Below are 18,454 nucleotides of genomic sequence, written 5' to 3'. Positions count from 1 at the left end.
GTATTTCTCCGGTCGAGCCGGCCCATTCGTGCCGAAGCATGGCTCTCCCACGTCGCCAAAATTACCGGCAGCTACTATTATTGTTATAATTTGTTGAGTTGTCGTCAAGTAAACTTAACTGTAATTTGGGTGTTGCGTGCTAACTGTTATAAGTTATTGTTGTAGGCATTCAGTAGTTCTATGTTCGCACTTACTAATCTACAAATAGCGCTACGTTTTACTCGAAAGGATTATTTTTAATCTTATTATTAAGGCTTTAGGTATGCTGGTTATTAATATTGGTAAGCTGTGTCCGTAGTCGTTTTGTTATAACTCAGAAGTAGAAAAAAATTACTGTGTAAAGTAAACTGTGATGAATCATGATGGTACGAGTAATGAGAGAAGGCTCGAGCTATTCCTTATTATTAAAAGCTTTTCTGGGAATGTCTGAAAGAGAACACCAATAAACGTTAACAATTTTAAGAAATTGCTTAACAACTGGCTTTAATCTCTGCATAGTGCTACATATAAAATAAAATCACTTTTTTTTAAATAAGGGGCCAAACGAGCAAACGGGTCACCTGATGGAAAGCAACTTCCGTCGCCCATGGACACACGCAACATCAGAAGAACTGCAGGTGCGTTGCCGGCCTTTTAAGAGGGAATAGAATTACAGGGTAAGGGAGGTAAGGAAGGGAATAGGGAGGGGAAGGGAATAGGGAGGGGAAGGGTAGGGAATTGGGCCTGATGACGATGATGAACGTAATTTGCATAGTAGCATAATATGCGTTCAGTTCTTAAAACAGCGCCTAAACCCCCAAACTTGTACATATAAGGAATCCGGAGTTCTCTTAGTATCTTCGGAATCATAGTATATACCTTGGTGCAAAATCTTGTGTTTTGGTAGCATATGCTTAGGATGCTTCTCATAAAACCAAAATCACCATATATTTCCATATAAATTTTGAGGAGTTCCCTCGATTACTTACAGATCCCATCATCAAATCACCACTTTTGTGAAGATGGTACCAAATTGAAGTAAAACCTAATATAACAAAACAAAAATTTTGAAAATCGGTTCACAAACGGCGGAGTAATCGTTGAACATACAAAAATAAAAAAAAAATAAAAAAAAAATATACACAGCCGAACATATATCCTCCTCCTTTTTGGAAGTCGGTTAAAATAGCATTTGCCTGTTCAGCTACTATATTATATAATTATTAAACTACTCAGCCTTACTATAAACATTATTTCTCTAGCATTACCAGTAGTGGTGCAAACTCTAAAAGCACTAGTCTAGAAAGTAAATTCAGTTAAGCTCTAGAATTTTCCTCAAAATATATTTGAACCAATTCAGTAAGTTTATAGCATTTTATACCTGTCGGGAGCATCCTCGATTCTATTTCTCAGAAAATTGCTGCTCGCATTTCCAAAGACGCCATTTTAATTAAATTCAAATTGGTTTTAGACCAAAACGTGCTAAAAACATACCTACTTTTTTAGACGTTATAACAGGTACTCAGTCAAATGGCGTTTGAGTTTCGATAGTAAAGTTGGAAATCAAAAATCTATCGGCTAAACTTTCTTTGAGTTTCGATAGCGAAGTTGGAAATAAAAAATGTATAGGGTAAACTTTCTACAATCTAAATTCTCTATTCTTTAGTCTTTAGTCGAGGCGTCCTACTGCAACGGTGCAAACATTTAAGTCGAGCCACAACCTTCTTAATATTGTATAATTGTACACTCGCAACAAAATTTAAAATAAAAAAGTATAATATTATATAAGTGGCGATTCTAAGCCAGACGTTCAATTTAGGCTTTAAACAAAAGCCAAGCTCACAGGCCTCTTAATACCTTCTAAATAATACCTTCGTAAGCGATTTCCTTTTAATTTTTAAAACTCTTCCAATTAGAAGTAATACTACGCCTCTGTGGTCCAGTGGTTTAGAGCGTAGCTCTTAACTCGGAGGTCGTGGGTTCGATTCCCACGTCGGTAACATGTTATTTCCAAGTTTTATTTGTAGTTTGGGCTGATCACCTAGTTCTCTGACAAGTAAGATGATCCATGCATCGGATGGGCATGTAAAAAGTCGGTCCTGCGGCTGATCTCTCGCCTCTCGTGTCGGTCTTCCGTACCACTAGGCTACGAGAGTGAAAGGAATAGAGTGTGCTCTTGTGTATTGCGTATATACTCGGGCACTATAAAGTCACTCCTGCGTGGCCTGGTATCAATGCAAAGCCAGCCACCGTCACCGAAACCGGTGTATTATTTACCGAATTCCTTTTAATCGCTTCCAATTAAAAGTAATACCTACTCCGCAAAGTTTCTTTTGAAACGGATACTCCCTTGAGCACCCGATATTCTTGAAGAGAATATTTTCAATGTATCTAAATTAGTAATTCGATATTTCGAACACAAAATATTCTCTGAAGCTGTTTAGTGAAATATAATTTTGCGGTATTTTCTCGATCCTTTTTAATGTTTTTACAGACATTCAAAAGGGTGGTTATATAATATGTTTTTTGCTACACGTTTATTATTAGAAAACATCTTAATACTCATTCAAAAGGGTGGTTATGATTATTTTTTTTGCTACACGTTTATTATTGGAAAACATCTTATTAATACTCATTTGCGAATGTGTGCTTTTAACCGCCGAATCAATTTTTATACAAATTTGTATAGAAATCGTTTCGGCATTCGGCATTCATTCGGCCTTCCTAAGATTTAAAAAACTTTTTAAATTTCAGGTCTGAAAAATTGTTTTCTAAACTCACTTGTGATTTTTCTTGTGTTACGGGTGTCTGTTGGTGAATGCAATCCCTTTAAAGAAACCTTATGCTCGTTTGTTCCTATATTTTAGAAAAAATCTTCACCAAGTCAGCAGTGAATAACGAGCGTAAACGCCAAAATGGCTCCTGCATCCTCAACAAAATGGTGGAATATCTAAGCAGGCATTATTCCGGTCGGCCGCTCTCTGTAATTAAAGCGTTATTGCCCAGGATCGCATTACACACTCGATTGAATCAACACTAACGACTATCTTGTTACAACTAAGGAGATAAGCAGAGATTTTCTTTTCAGGAGGCTTTAGTAGACCATTCGTCTATCTTCTTACTACTTTAAATAACACAAGATGATACACGTAACCCCGCTGCGTTAAAATTCGCTTTTCGCCTGGGAACTGTACATTTTTCCGGGACTCAAATCGGTTCAGCGGTTTGGGCGTGAAGAGGTAATAGGCACAAAGATAGACTAATATACTTTTGCATTAATAACAAGAATAGAGAAACAAAGGCCTGAGCAAGAGAGATGTCACTATCAGTAACACTGCGTGGTAAAAAGAGACGTGTGATACATGACAGCAGCACTCTTTTTTGACGTCCAGTCGGCACGTGCCGCACGTTGACAATTTAATCTCATAGAAATCATGTTCAATCATGCTTGTGTAAGTAATAACACATATTTTTACACACAGATGAAACCAATTTCGGTTTCGTTTGACAGCTCGAGATGGTTGCTCTATTCCGCTAGGTATATTAACTTTATGATTAATAATAATATTAGTATGGATTCTCGTGTCGCGATTTTAATAATATAAAACTCCTCCGAAATGGCTGGACAGATTGTGTTGACATTTTGTGTGCTCTGGTTGAGAAGGTGGTAGTTCGGCCTGTGATATTTTTTAAAGATTTCAGCACATGGCTGTGTCAAACCTATCGTGTTAATAAACTAACATAAAACTGTTTTCTAATAAACGAAGTTGCATGTAAACGTTCAAGAAGAAAGCGCATTCCCTCTTAAAATGCCAAAAATACACTTGCAACTAATATAATGTTGTTACAAATATCCATGGGCGATGGTAGTTGCTATCCATCAGGTAACCCGTATGCACGTTTGCCCCCTAATTTTATACAAACAGAATACAATAGGCATGATGACTATTTTTTTTTTCTTATCGGTAATTAAAAGACACTTAAAAAGTAGAAACATCGTTGAAAGAATGACTCTGATAGCTTAAAAATTCATCAAGATATGACGATTTAAATATCTCATAAAAAAGACCTGCCCGAAACGCTCCATACAAAGTGCTACGAAAGTATGACGTCAGTCTTTCGTAGTTTGTACGCATCGGGAGACAACTTTGTTCGACAGGTATATTAAATATTGCGTTTATGAAAGTGGTTTCATAACAAAAGTTGCTTTTAATTGCATAAGTTATCGAATTGTATACAAATATTAAGAAATTTAATTGAAAAAAAATTCGACTTGAATATCGAATTTTGAAGGCGCATAACAAAAAAAATACAAATGCTATCAAGCTGAAATTTTGGGAACACTTATTTTTCACCGTGATTTGTTTATTTTATTAACAAAATTCGCTAATCTCTGACCTTGTCATCATCCCTATTCCTGAATACTTATCATTACCTTCGTAGTTGGTTGTTAGTAAGTCGTATAACTTATATTACAGGTAACGTTTTCGCGACGTCAAAACATTGTAACGAGATGAAACTCGTTACACTTGAAGTTAGACAACTCATTAGGTTCGGTTGTGTTCGGAATGTCTATTCTGTAAAGCTTTGTCCACATTGTGCCTTTTTCTGTTCATCAAGGGCATGCCTTATAGCGCTGTCAACAGCGAACGTGAGGCATGCCCGTGACGCGCGTCAAAATCCACCCGTGTTGAAAGAAAAGTGTCATAGCGCGCGCTACGATTTCAACGCGCGTCTTTTGCGATTTGACAGCGCTATAAGACATGCCCTTGATGAACAGAAAAAGGCACACTGTGGACAAAGCTATTGGGTGACTAGTCATTTCAATGCGTTCTGCGTAGATTGAAACGCAAATAATAGTAAAATATATTACAGCAACTAGGTGGCCCGGTGAACTTCGTGTCACTTTAAAACCTTCCCTGGACTTCTACGAATATTTTAAGACTAAAATCAGCCCAATCGGTTTAGCCGTTTTCGAGTTTTAGCGCGACTAACACATTTGAAAATCCATTTTTATATATAAGAGTTTTTAGACTTTTAAGGAATTTTTTTTGTTTTAGAATTTTTCTCTCCGTCAGAACCATCCTCGTACTTCAAGGAATATAAAAAAAAAGAATTAGCGAAATCGGTCCAACCGTTCTCGAGTTTTGCGCTTAGCAACACATTCAGCGACTCATTTTTAAATAATCTAAGATGTTTTCACGCTGCACGGCAACAGCAGCAGTTAACAAATAGTTTTGATCGACGTGTGGAACATGTCGGATTTTGGTCGGATTATTTACTGTATTTAGTAGCGCCCTCTGCTTCAAAATCCTTAAGAAATTAAAAGATAAGTAAAAAATGTCATAAAATATGTCTATGATGTAGTTATATTTAAAATCCAAACTACTGATTCGAATGTGTCCGTCTGTTTTTTACATTTTCAAGCTTAAACCACTGAACCCATTTTGATGAAATTTAGCACGAAGATACTTTTAATTCCGGGGTCTCGAGTCCCGGTAAAATTTACAGTTCCTACGCGATAAACTAGCACATTTTTGTAGTTTTGTAAACATCTTACACTTTATACTTTTGCGATATTTCTCGCGTGTGGCGGTCGCCTTAAATTAGTATTCTGAGTTCATCTGGGCTTAGCCTGTTATCCCAGCAAAGTTTGGTCAACATAAAATAATATTAAGTATATACGTAACAACGGATTGTGTCTTCCGTCACGTACGAAAATCGATACTGGTCACACAGAACGTAATTTCGTGTTTCTAGAAAGATCTTGATGGAAACTTTTCTGATTACGTTTGTTTGACTTATCTCTATGTAATAGGTAAGCTGCGTAGAATTTCAAGAGTAGTCGACAAAAGAAAGAACTTTAGAATCACCACAGAAATACCTACAATTTCAAGTTGGCCGACTAAATTGCGTAGTTTCACAATTTAATTGGAAAACTTTTTAATTTGTAGGTAATCGGAAATGAATCGCGGTTCTTATACGATCGGTGTCCAATTATTTAGTTGCACAATTTAGTTGGATGCAATATGCGAGCTCTCATGAGTCGCTATAGCTATTGGTATACTATGCGATTTAGTTGGTTAACTTGAAATTGTAAGTCTGCGGTCGCTCTTAGCCTTATGTGTACCAATAACATACTGTATTATAACAACGACCCCTATGCTCACTCTATCAATAGATAAACAATGATTTTCAAAATTTATACAATGTACTGTCTATCCCTATGCAGACCTTTAAACCTGGAAGAAACTGCTGTCAGCAGTAACAGAAGATCCTCCTATATTGTGTTTTTAGGGTTCCGTACCCAAAGAGAGAGTCTATACGTGGGGACAGCCATGCTTCGGCACGAATGGGTCGGCTCGACCGGAGAAATACCACGTTCTCGCAGAAAACCGGCGTGAAACAGCGCTAGCGCTGTGTTTCACCGAGTGAGTGAGTTTACCGGAGGCCCAATCCCCTAACCTATTCCCTTCCCTACCCTCCCCAATTCCCTTCCCATCCCTACCCTCCCCTATTACCCTATTCCCTCTTAAAAGGCCGGCAACGCACCTGCAGCTCTTCTGATGCTGCGAGTGTCCATGGGCGACGGAAGTTGCTTTCCATCAGGTGACCCGTTTGCTTGTTTGCCCCCTTATTTCATAAAAAAGGGTAAAAACGGGACCCAATTACTAAGACTTCGTTGTCTGTCCGTCTGTCTGTCTCCAGGCTGTAACTCAAGAACGTACCTATAGCTGGCTAGAAAGTTCAATTTTTCACAGATTGTGCATATCTAATGCCGCTATAACAACAAATACTAAAAACAAAATAAAATTTATTTTTTAGGGGGGCTCCCATACAACAAACGTGATTTTTGGCCTAATTTTACTCTACAATGGTACGGAACCCTTCTATTGCGCGAGTCCGACTCGCACTTGACCGATTATTTAATTTGATGTTTACTTTATAAGTTGGACAAAATATAAAGTATTGTCTATTCTATTCTAACCAAAAACTTCTATAATAGAATTCTTTGATTCTAACACTATAAATAGCAACGGATTTTGATTCCGACTTCCAACGTCTCACCTTAAATAAATAAATAAACAAATAATGTTTTATTTCTGAGTAAATTTGAATCAAATTTTTTCAGAATGTCTACCTGATGCCTACCACCGGTTCGGGAACTACCCCGGCGAGAAGAACCGGCGTAAGAAACTCTTAATTCAATATAAAAGGTGTCTTATTTACCATTAATATTTAACCTATGTCATTATGATCATAGTACGCTCTATTAACCCTGCAAACACGATCACGCTCGGTCGCTTCGACCCCACGTCACGCAATCATACGATAATTAAACTTTGCACTTACACTCCTTGGGGGTTAAATAGACCATGTGTTACTACTCCACTTTAATAATAAAATTATACAGTGAATGGTATATTATGCCATAGAAATAACACATTCAAACGGAAGCATAAAATAATGAATGCTTTCGACAACATGCAATGATACTTTCGAATAAAGCTATTTCTGTTTGTACACTTACCTTTTATACATTAACATCCTTAATAATAATTTTATATCTACTAAGAATTAAATTTAAAAAAACATAATTGTATACTTTAGCATTTGCTAAATATTTACTTTTAGCATTTTACTTGGTAACTGAATTAAAATCTACAACTTGTTTTCACTTTTAGAGGCGAGACAAGTTAATGCAAATAACAGCTAAGGTTAAAAACTGCATTTAGCATTTCATAAATCTATTCAAAAGTAACTGTGGAAGTGCGATTTCAGCGGAAACTTAAGAGGATACCACAGCGGCTAGAGAAATGAAAAAAAAGTACGTGTAATATCTATAGCTGTCTCCCTTACCTCAAGCCTATACCGCAGAACGCGATAGAGACAACTGCAGAAAATCCAGAAAATCAACGATTCGTTGTCCCCTGATTCCTTCTCCAAAACTTAACCGATTTAAGTACTTTTTTCATTAAAGATTAAAAAAAGGCTTGAGCTGTGTTCCTATGTTTTGCTTTTTTTGTATAATCTATCCAAATCTGTTTTCTGGACGTTTGAACACAGTGGAAAATCTGGCCATTTTTTTGGGTTTTTGAACGTTCATATCTTATTTAATAATTAAATTATGAAAAAAAAGAAAACATAGGGACATTGTATTAGTGGCCGTAGATATTCAGGAAAAAAATTATAACTCTACTAGCATTATCCAGGGAGGAAACAGGGGACAACGTTTGTATGGAAAAAATGGCGGTGTGGAATCCTCTTAAGGCGACGCCTTGATAATTTGGCTGTAGCGATATCGATTCTTCGCAGCAATGACTAAAGATAATAAATTAAAGTTCATTGTCGGTATTCATCGTGTCTTTGTCTATGAATTACCCATAGCATAACACGATTGGTCAACTTTTATAACACAGAATAATCTATCAAAAAGACCTCTGTATAAAAAGGGATTCCTGTTTTGCCAACAGAAGAGAGTGATATAAGCTTCCAAAATTTGTACATAAATTGGTTCAAGCATACACTTCAATTTGCCCAAAGCATAAATGAAATGTATTTCTGGTTTTTAAATTACGTTACAAAAACCATTTTGTCGCTTACGCCCTTTCCATTTTTTGCTGTTCCATTGCTTGTTTCAAGCAATCTATAACATATCCAACACGGTTTTTTACTTTAACGCGGCGTCACCTAGAACAGAATTTCTGTTAACGAAGTCGGGTCAAAATTACCGTGCGCGTGTGACACGAGGGTTACCTTCTTATTCATGAGCGTAGTTTTTCGAATATTTTTTTCAATATTTTCATGCGCTGTTTTATTTGATTCCGAATTAAATTGTAGACTTAAGTAAATAGATAACTAAAATTAATAACACAAGGGCAAAATTACCCACAGATATAGATTAAGATAGATACCGCATGTCGCTCCATTTGTATGAAAACGAGCGTGCCACTTTTTCATAGCTACTGTGACGTACCGCGATGATAAGAAAAGTGCCAATTATCTAGGCCAGCGTTTCGATATACATCATGATCTATGTCTGTGAAATTACCACTTTTAATCGAGTTCAAAAAAGGAGGTTATCAACAGTACGACCGCCCACGGCCTCGCGGTCCTTGGGGCCCCGCGCCCCTTGGACGGCGCGTTTTTTTTAGCATTTACGAGTATCAAAAAAATCTTTCAACAAAATCCGTCGTTTTGCATCGTCCATTAGGGTGCCTCGCAAAATATATTTTGCCCTCATATTTCCAGAACTGCCCAGTTTTAGTATAGACTATATCAGCGTCTGGACAAAATATGTGCCAAACAAAAGTGTATGTATATTGTTATGTTTGTGTTCGCATATCTCCGGATCTACAAGTCCGATTAGTTGTACTTTACTATTATTCAACTTAGGGAATACACAAATTTTATTAAAATCGGTTCAGTATTTTTTGAGATGGGGAATTTCAATTCTCAAATCTCAATTACGTACAATTTTGATGTCGATTTTTTTAATACTATTTTTCCCTTATAATTTGAACAAACTTAACTTTTTTTCTTTCCACATTTTTTTATTTTAAATCATTTTCCTGGTCCTAAAGCCTCCATTTATGCAGAAAAACGTAATTTCTCAAATGGTTAGCGTAGTTTCTCGAAGATTATTTTCAATATTTTCATCCTCAGTTTAAATAGAATTCTTTGATTTTCATGCGGTGTTCTATTTGATTTCGAATGAAATTACATTACGAAGGTTTCCACGGCGCTGAATGTGAAAATCTGAATAACAAATTGCCTTAGTAAAGTGTCCCTTGAATTTTAATGTGTATTTTAATGTCCACTTGAACATGGCGAAAGTGTGGTGAAGTAATGGATCACCGCGAGTAGCTTAATTAGTTAGTAAAGGTGGTATCTTAAAAACTATGGTGGTTTAAGAATGTTATAAAATAACGATTTTGATCCCCACCTCCCCTCCCCCCTTGGTGAGATTTCGTGAGATTCAACCAGGGGAGGTAGAATAAAATCTCACAAATCTCACGTGAAATTTTTAAAAATGTGGGTTTCTTACGTAAACGTTTGGTTTGACAGTCAGTAGATTTTCTTTCGAACGAATTTGTATATGATCTTAATCGTATAACGATTAAATCATAAGCATACGTACAATCTGGATGAAATGGACCAAAATAGTATTATTTTGTTGAGAAAAAATTACGTGAGGTTTGCCGAGACCCAACGTGAGATTAAATGAGATTTGACTCGACCCCCTCCCCCCTCATATATTTTCATTTTGGTTCACTCATTTTGATTAATGAATTATTATAAAATTTGTGTAAGCGTTTTTGAAGTGGCGTCGGTGTAGCCAAACGTGCGTAATTTGTGAGTTGTGACTTGTGAGTCGCAGAATTTCGGTCGGCAGAAATTCTGCTGCACTCAGTTTCATAGAAAATTCCTACTTCATTCACACGAGCGTAATTTTGTGAGTCACGATTTGTATGAAAAATAATTAACGCGACCGAAATTCTGCGACTCACGACTCACAAATTTACGCTCGTTTGGCCTTGTGGCGGTACCCACAATTCGCCTAACATTCCTGCATCGCGCTATCGAAGTTTCGGAGAACGGCAAGATATATACAACGTCTGAGATGACGTCAGTGGGCTTCGGCCTGACCGAGCATGCTATCTCTCTCGGTCGGAAGATCTTCCTTTTCGGCCGCCACGAACAACGTTAAAGCCTCAACCATAGAGAATATTTTGTGTTACTGAAATATATCTACAGTCAGGGTGGTTTACACACATCCTCCCTCAAAAAAAATACATAGAACCTAATATAATTACGTATTTTTAACTCTGAAATAACAGGCTAGTGTAGCTGTTTCACGAAATAACTGGCCGAGTAAAAACAGTAGTGAACCTACTAACTAACCCCTAAAAACAGTAACCCCCGTGGGTTACTACTTACTGAATTTACTCGGCCAAAACCTATGAAAATGTTACACATATTATTATTAACCCATCAATCCCCAAGCGGCAGCCGGCTGCCGCATAACAATTGAAAATCTATTGTGTCTGCGATACCCACGATGGAGGTGTAAACTAACTTCTACATGCAAAAACTACTGAACGAATTTGATGGTATAGACTCTAGAGTCTAGACTCTGACTCGACACGTCTATCTTATCCCGAAAAGAACTATGTTTTCTTAAGATATAAGACGGAATCGCGGGAAAAGCTAGTAACAATAATAATTATAATTAATGGATATACCGCGTTGACAATTCCAGTACGGAAATTCATGAATATTGTAATTGCTCTATTAAGGGGAATTACCTGAATTACGTACAATAAGCCGTTAAGCACGAATTGGAATTCACAGATGAATCATTTCTGAAGATTAGCGCGAACGGGCGACTACATTGTCGCTGTCGCTGGTTCGTGTTTAGATTTGGTCGCAAAGTCTATACAGATTACAGGTTATATATAAATTTTAAAAAATACCAAACCTCTTTACTACCATATTAAAAATGTGTACCTTTTCAGTGTTTCTTAAATAGAATTCACTATTAAAGTTTAAGAGACGCATACACATTCTAATATTACCATTTTGCTTAGTTATCCTGTAATCTGTATATAGAATACTATCAATGAAGTTGATACATAGGCGGATGGCGCGAACCTACGTAGTTTCACAATAGACATCATAACTACCAGTAGTTCGACTGCAAAGAGACGGACGTGTTTCAATATCTGTCAAATTCGTCGGGTTTCACTAGGATTATGAAAGGAATGTGCCTCGCGCTGGCTGATATAATTTATTTTTAAATATTAAAAATAAAGATTTCAAAATTGTATTCTGACAATTTTAATCGCATGTGCCAAAACACAAACAACAATGCGACCAAAGAGAAACACGTCCAGCGAATATGTCATAGTTTTAAATTCGTAGGTAACAATTTAACAACCCTAGCGAAGATTTTCGTCATAATACGTCAAATTTAAAAATTTCAACATCAGTTCTAAGTTGGCATACTCTATAATTCTGTCTACTCTGGTAGTTTGGTCGGGTTATGTCAAACCCAGCCGACGGAATGCAACTTACATTGAATTGACATAATTCGACCAAATGAATAATGACTCAGATCCGTCAACGGTCTATGAATCAATTTCTTCGATGGTACTATCACAGAAGTTGATTCCTATGCAAATCGGGGACCTAAGTAGTTTGAACCCAGCTGACAGATCACAATTAACATTGAATTGACATATTCGACCAAATAACGTTGGTCTGTTAATTGCATAGGAATCAACTTCCACGATGGTACATGGACTCTATTTTGCAACACCAGGTCAAAGGTAGTGGCGAGTGCTAAAGGAGCCAGACTCCAGATTACTGTAGCACTAGCCGCACTCAGAGATATTTAATTATGACTTTAACTTTAATGTAACCTCTGTGTATTCCAGAATATTGTCACCCGTACGAGCCGTTCAAGTGTCCGGTGGACGGCAATTGCATCTCTATTCAGTACCTCTGCGACGGCGCCCCGGACTGCATCGACGGGTACGACGAGGACTCCAAGCTGTGTACTGCAGGTACATTTTATCTCTAGTGGCAGCCCTAGGTGACACCAACACCAACACTAACATCAACACCAACACCAACACAAATACAAACATAAATGCGAAAGTGTGTATCTGTTACCTCTTCACTCCCAAACTGCTGGACCGATTTTGCTGAAATTTGTTGTAGAGATACTTTACATCCCGGGGAAGGACATAATATTATGATTCTTTTATTCAAATAATGTAATGTATCTGTCTGTCACCTCATCACGCCCAAATCGCTGAACCGATCTTGCTGAAATTTGGCATAAAGATACTTTGAGTCCCGGGAAAGGACATGGGATACTTTTTATCCCGGAAATTACGGTTCCCGCGCTATAAACGAATTTTGGCGCAACGGATCTGCGGGGGTCATTTAGTTATAAGTATATTATAAGAGCGAAATAATTTATGCTTCAACTTCTCTGTCTGTTTCTCTTGTCTCGTGTCTCTGAAATTTGATAAAGCAATACCACAGCGTAATAAAGTTTTTTTTTTCGAAAGGATCTAAGCCACTGGTCTGGTTAAGACCTTGGTAGTTTAATCGTGGCTAGAACTAGTCTGTCGCTAGTTGATTTGGAGATAAACAATGAGGGGGCCTGGCCCCCTCCCCTAAAGTCACACGTGTGACATTTTAATCGAGCAATATTAGGGAGAGCTACGAAAATAAGTTATTTTTATCTGACGTTGAGAGATGGAAAAGGATATAGAATAGGTTTTGTTTCAGAAAATGTACAGTTCCGGCCGATAAACCTTTAAAAAAATTTGTAAAAAAAAATACTCTGAATAAAAACTGTTTTGATTTTGATTTTAATACTTTATATGCGAACAAGTCGAGCGAACAAATTAGACAATTTGAAAGATGAAAACACGAATTTGTCGCTCCTGAATTATACGACAGAGAATTTTGTCGCCCGTATGCACTATACAGGATTACACAGTTTTAAAATTTTTCTAAAGACAAAATCTAGATACCTACTCATAAGTTTCTGCTTCTTTGGCTAGTAGTAGTAGCTTAAAAATAGGTCGTAAACCGTTTTACTACAAGTAATATTTTAAAAAGAATGTTAAAACGTTTTTAGAGCGCAAACTTGAGTAAAAATATTAAACTTGTATATTCCATCTAAAGTTAAACTACTGAAAACACTTGATACTCTCATTTTAAAACTAAATTCCGTAAAAACAGTTATTTAAAACACGTTTGAAGGTTGTAAATGTTAATATCAAATTACCATAGCAAGCGTAACCCAAATGTTAGGGCTGCCACAACCTTAGCTTTTTGTGAAATAGGCCGAGAAATCCTATCGTTATACGTGGGAGAGCCATGCTTCGGCACGAATGGGCCGGCTCGACCGGAGAAATACCACGCTCTCACAGAAAACCGACGTGAAACAGCGCTTGCGCTGTGTTTCGCCGAGTGAGTGAGTTTACCGGAGGCCCAACCCCCTACCCTATTCCCTTCCCTACCCTCCCCTATTCCCTTCTCTTCCCTGGTGACCCGTTTGCTCGTTTGCCCCCTTATTTCATAAAAAAAATTCTGAATGTAAAGTGTGTCTGTCAGTCTGGGTGTTATCTCTTCACGCTTAAACTTCAGCAATACCAAATTTCAGCAAAATCGGTTCAGCTGTTTGGGCGTGAAAAGGTTACAGACATACAGACAAAGAAACTTTCGCAATTTTAATATAAATATTAGTATGGATCATACCAACAAGAGGCACAATAGGGCTTCGCCCATTTTGTAAAAGTAGCAACCCTACCAACAGTAGAAAAGTTATTACAGCTGTGTTCAAACTACGAGAATATTCCATGAATTTATTCATAAAGGCAACCCATCATCGCCATTTTGGATGTCTAGATGTTTCTATTTGTGGATGTGCCTACATATTAATGTAGGCACAAGTCACAAACTTTTTATGTACTTTAAAAGATCAAAGAAATATAAAGTGATAAATGTGGATAAGACGCATCTACCCTGTTATCATGCTATACCCCTATCATTTAAAAGAACTTACAATTGAAAACTTTAAATAAGATTCCACAATGTGGAAAGCTTCGGCACCAATATGCCAGCTCCACCACATTATTTTACGGCCTTATAGAAAGCCGATGTGAGACGTTGCATGTATTTTGCCGGGATGATTTGAGTGATCTAATCACAGGCTTATTAGCCCGGGTTAGCTACGGAACCCTAAAACGAAACCCTAAGCAGCTAGTTTTTGTATATGTAGCTCGATAGTTATATTATTAAAAAGTAGCTTTGTCCTACAAATAGAACAATCCATATTTTAGGACTATCAAATCTAAGTATGAAATCCTTTCTATCTCTGTTAGCTACCACTTTCGAGATATTTCGCAAATAAAATTGTTGTTATTCTTATTAAAATGAAGCTACTCACAAAAATTAGCTTGACAGTAATAAATAAAATTGTTCTATTGAACCCGGACCACATTCATTACTCGGAGATGACGAAAACTCGTGTGTCGCTCGGGAACCGTCCATTTTTTCCGGACGAACGGACAGACAAAAACTTGAGCTAAACTTGGCTTGACACAATAAGCTACCGTGTTACTCATGTACTTATAACTAATTATATAATAATGAAAAATATTATTTTACGCTGCGTTTTCCTAAGGCCATTGTTCCTTTTAGTTTTGCAAACTTAGAATGGTGAAATTTAGATAACAAGAAGTTGTTTTAACCCCTTCTATAACAACATAATATTATGCAGTGTATCACCTAAGGCTTAGTTTCCTATGCCGTCGGTTACCAAAGGAAATTGTCACAACACTGTTAACTAGGCAATTTTAACGGTCTAGGTCACCTGGGATCTAGATTGCTTAACAGGATTACTGACATTTCGGTCTAAATACCTGGATATTCGCCAAAATGTCAGTAATTCGTATGACCTTTACGTAACGCCTCTCCACGTTGGCCAAAGATGGTCACAAGCGATTACGAACATGGAGGATATATTCGTCTATCATGGTTTACCGTTTAGGGCGCTTTTTCTGTCACGTGCGGACTAACTCCGCGCGCGGGTGACAACAAGCTATGGCCGCGCGCGCGTTGCCCGCATGACAGGAAAAACATCTATGAAATGATAGGATGCAGGTAACTTTCATGGCCACAGATCCGCGCGCGGGCGGTAACATGCATGACAAGAAAAGCGCTCCTATGATCAACATCGAATGTGCATAATATACTTAGATAGAAAATTGTTTGTACAAAAAACTAGACTATAATAAATAAAGAAAAACAATGAAAGAATCAGTACAAATAGGCGGTCTTACCGCTAAAGGCGGTTCCTCCAACCTTAAAATTAAAAATACTTTAACAACAAAACAATCATAAACTTAGGGTTAAATAATAACGTAATAAGTAAGTATACTAAAGAGAACGTGCGCAACGCAGCTGTTGTGAACTGGTGTGGCCCATTGATTGTGCTGTATATTATAATAGTCTACTTGACACTTGCTGCCTTCAGTTCCTGCACGTTCCTCAAAAACGGTATCGCAATCATGGTGGCAATTTGGTGGCAAGTATTCAGCGTGAAGAGAGGGCTTTACGTGATAGGCAATTTCATTTATTAACGAATTGGATGGCCATCGCTATAATTGTTGATCAAAAACGTTTTGACATGACAAACCTTTGTTACCAACTTGGAGACGGTTATGTAATAGAAAACATAATTGGTTTACGTTCTTACAAAACTAAGCGACTGTTTCACCACTTCCTGATAAGGCTATCCACCAATTAGCTTCACAGATCAAGTATGGAGGTAGCAATAACGTTAAATTAAGGAATTTAAAAACAACCCCCGTTTCAAAAATTGTAAGTAGATCAAACCCAAATTATTCAGCACTTAGCAGGCTGCGATGAACTATAGCTAAGAACACTCTCAATAATGTCGGCTATCAAACAAAAAAAAAACTAGAAAATCGGTCCACCCGTTTGGATGCTACGATGCCCCGGACAGACACACACACGCAGACATACACACAAACAGAGAGGCAGACGCGTCAAACTTATGACACCCCTCTTTTTTGTCGGGGGACTGCATTTCCATGAAAGATTTGTTGCGAGGAATTTGTTTTTGAGAACCAATAGAATCGCTTCATTGACGTGAGCTTGCCATGACATCGCTCAGCGCGACAATGCTATTGGACCTTAAAAATACATTCCTCGCACATCTCCGGTTGAAACGCAGCCTTAAAGAGTTTAAAAAATTGACTTTATGTAATGATTTTCTGTCTATTAAATTCCAGCAAAACGTCCGCCGGTGGAAGAGACCGCGTCGTTCCTCCAGTCTTTACTGGCGTCGCACGGCCCCAACTACCTGGAGAAACTGTTCGGCAGCAAAGCCCGGGATGCGCTGGAGCCCCTGGGTGGTGTGGAGAAGGTGGCTATTGCCCTCTCTGGTAAGTCTCCATTCGCCTAGCAGAAGTTCGTATGTTACCTCATAGAGCAGGGATGACGAACCGTATCAACGTGCCATTTTTCTGAAGAATTCTTTAGTGATTTCATAGAAGTGCCATCAAATAAGATTTTTCTTTGTAATCCTGACGCGTATTTATAATGTCCCAAGCCTAACTTGGCGGTTTTGTAGAATAATCACTAGAATAATTTTGTGATCAGTATCTAGTGTGCTCAAAATTGTATTGTATGCCACTTCTGGCACTCGTGCCATTAGTGAGTCATCTCTGTCATACAGTTTCTTTTCTGGTTCTTCTCGCCAGGCTAGTTCTCGAAACGGTGGTAGGCATCGTCGTTGACTCCACGTTCAAAAGGAGTACCTAATTATTAGAGATGTGCCGATCATGACTTTGGCCGATTAGCCGACTAGCCGATTAGTCGGCTGCAAAGAAGCCGACTAATTGGCCGACTAGTCGGCCAAGCCGAACATAGTTTCAGAAGTTTCTGTAACACTTTTTTTACTGCTGATTCGCGGGTAATTAACACACGCTGCCTGCGAAGGTGTCGGATCGTGTTATGTTTACTTCGCGTACGTTACCTCTCTTTTTGAGGAAATACAATGGAATTTTGATCTAATAATACATACCTTAACTATATTTGTTGTTAAAAACTATGTTCAATTTCTTTACTAGCAAGTAATTTCAGAAACACTTCAGTTAATTTTAAAATGTAATGTTTAAAATGTAAAAGACAATCAAGGCTTTTGTATAATGCAATTTCAATTATAATTATAGCAAAAATTAAAAATCAATAAGCCGGATAGTCGGCGCTTTTTGCCGACTTTTCGCCGACTAGTCGGCACATCTCTACTAATTAATAATTATGTATAATTAACGTTGTAACACCAATTTTGAGTAAAATATAATATTATACTTAAACTTTAGTTTCTGGTCTTTGTGTTTTACCGTTATTTCATACCTTTTTGTAACCAGTGCCTACCTACCTAGCACCTACCTACTTTATAATAATGATCATTATAATAATATTATTCTTATAACTGGTATAGTACAGTAAGTGAAGCCTTTTCCTTGATTTTTCAAATCGCGTTTTAACAAAACGCCTAAAAAATAAAATAGTTTCGAAATTACATACACCAGTGCCTGATAGTTTTGAAATTCAGACGACAAAATTAATTCCTACTACGTGAAAAATGTATTTGTCGTATTATGTGTGTTATCGGTTATTATGCAAATTCATACACATACAAGGATCGGTAATAAAAATTTTACGGTCCCCGGAGGGTGTGTAAAGAGGTTATTGCTTGTAAGTTGTAGGTATTTCGTACAATTCCCGATCTCAACGGTAATAGAACTGCGCGCAATCCCAATACCAAGTTATATTTCCAAACTTACTATTTTATTTTATCTATTTCTGTATTAATAATAGCTGATATAAAAGGAAATGTAGACCTTTTCTCTTCGTT

General features: G+C 37.4%; 1 protein-coding gene across 1 annotated transcript in view; it reads left to right on the top strand.

Moving 5' to 3' along the window:
* Positions 1 to 18,454, top strand: part of LOC121736281 (IDLSRF-like peptide) — a 109,176-nt gene that overhangs the window by 87,904 nt on the left and 2,818 nt on the right. Inside the window, exons 3-4 of the mRNA XM_042127374.1 lie at positions 12,420 to 12,548; positions 16,824 to 16,976. Of these exons, the coding sequence (XP_041983308.1) occupies positions 12,420 to 12,548; positions 16,824 to 16,976 (282 nt within the window). The remainder of the gene's footprint in view (positions 1 to 12,419; positions 12,549 to 16,823; positions 16,977 to 18,454) is intronic.

The sequence above is a fragment of the Aricia agestis genome, chromosome 18 (genome assembly GCF_905147365.1).
Source record: "Aricia agestis chromosome 18, ilAriAges1.1, whole genome shotgun sequence".
NCBI classification, from domain to species: domain Eukaryota; kingdom Metazoa; phylum Arthropoda; class Insecta; order Lepidoptera; family Lycaenidae; genus Aricia; species Aricia agestis.
The sequence above is the reverse complement of the archived record's forward strand: the minus strand, read 5'-3'. Positions and strand labels throughout refer to the sequence as shown.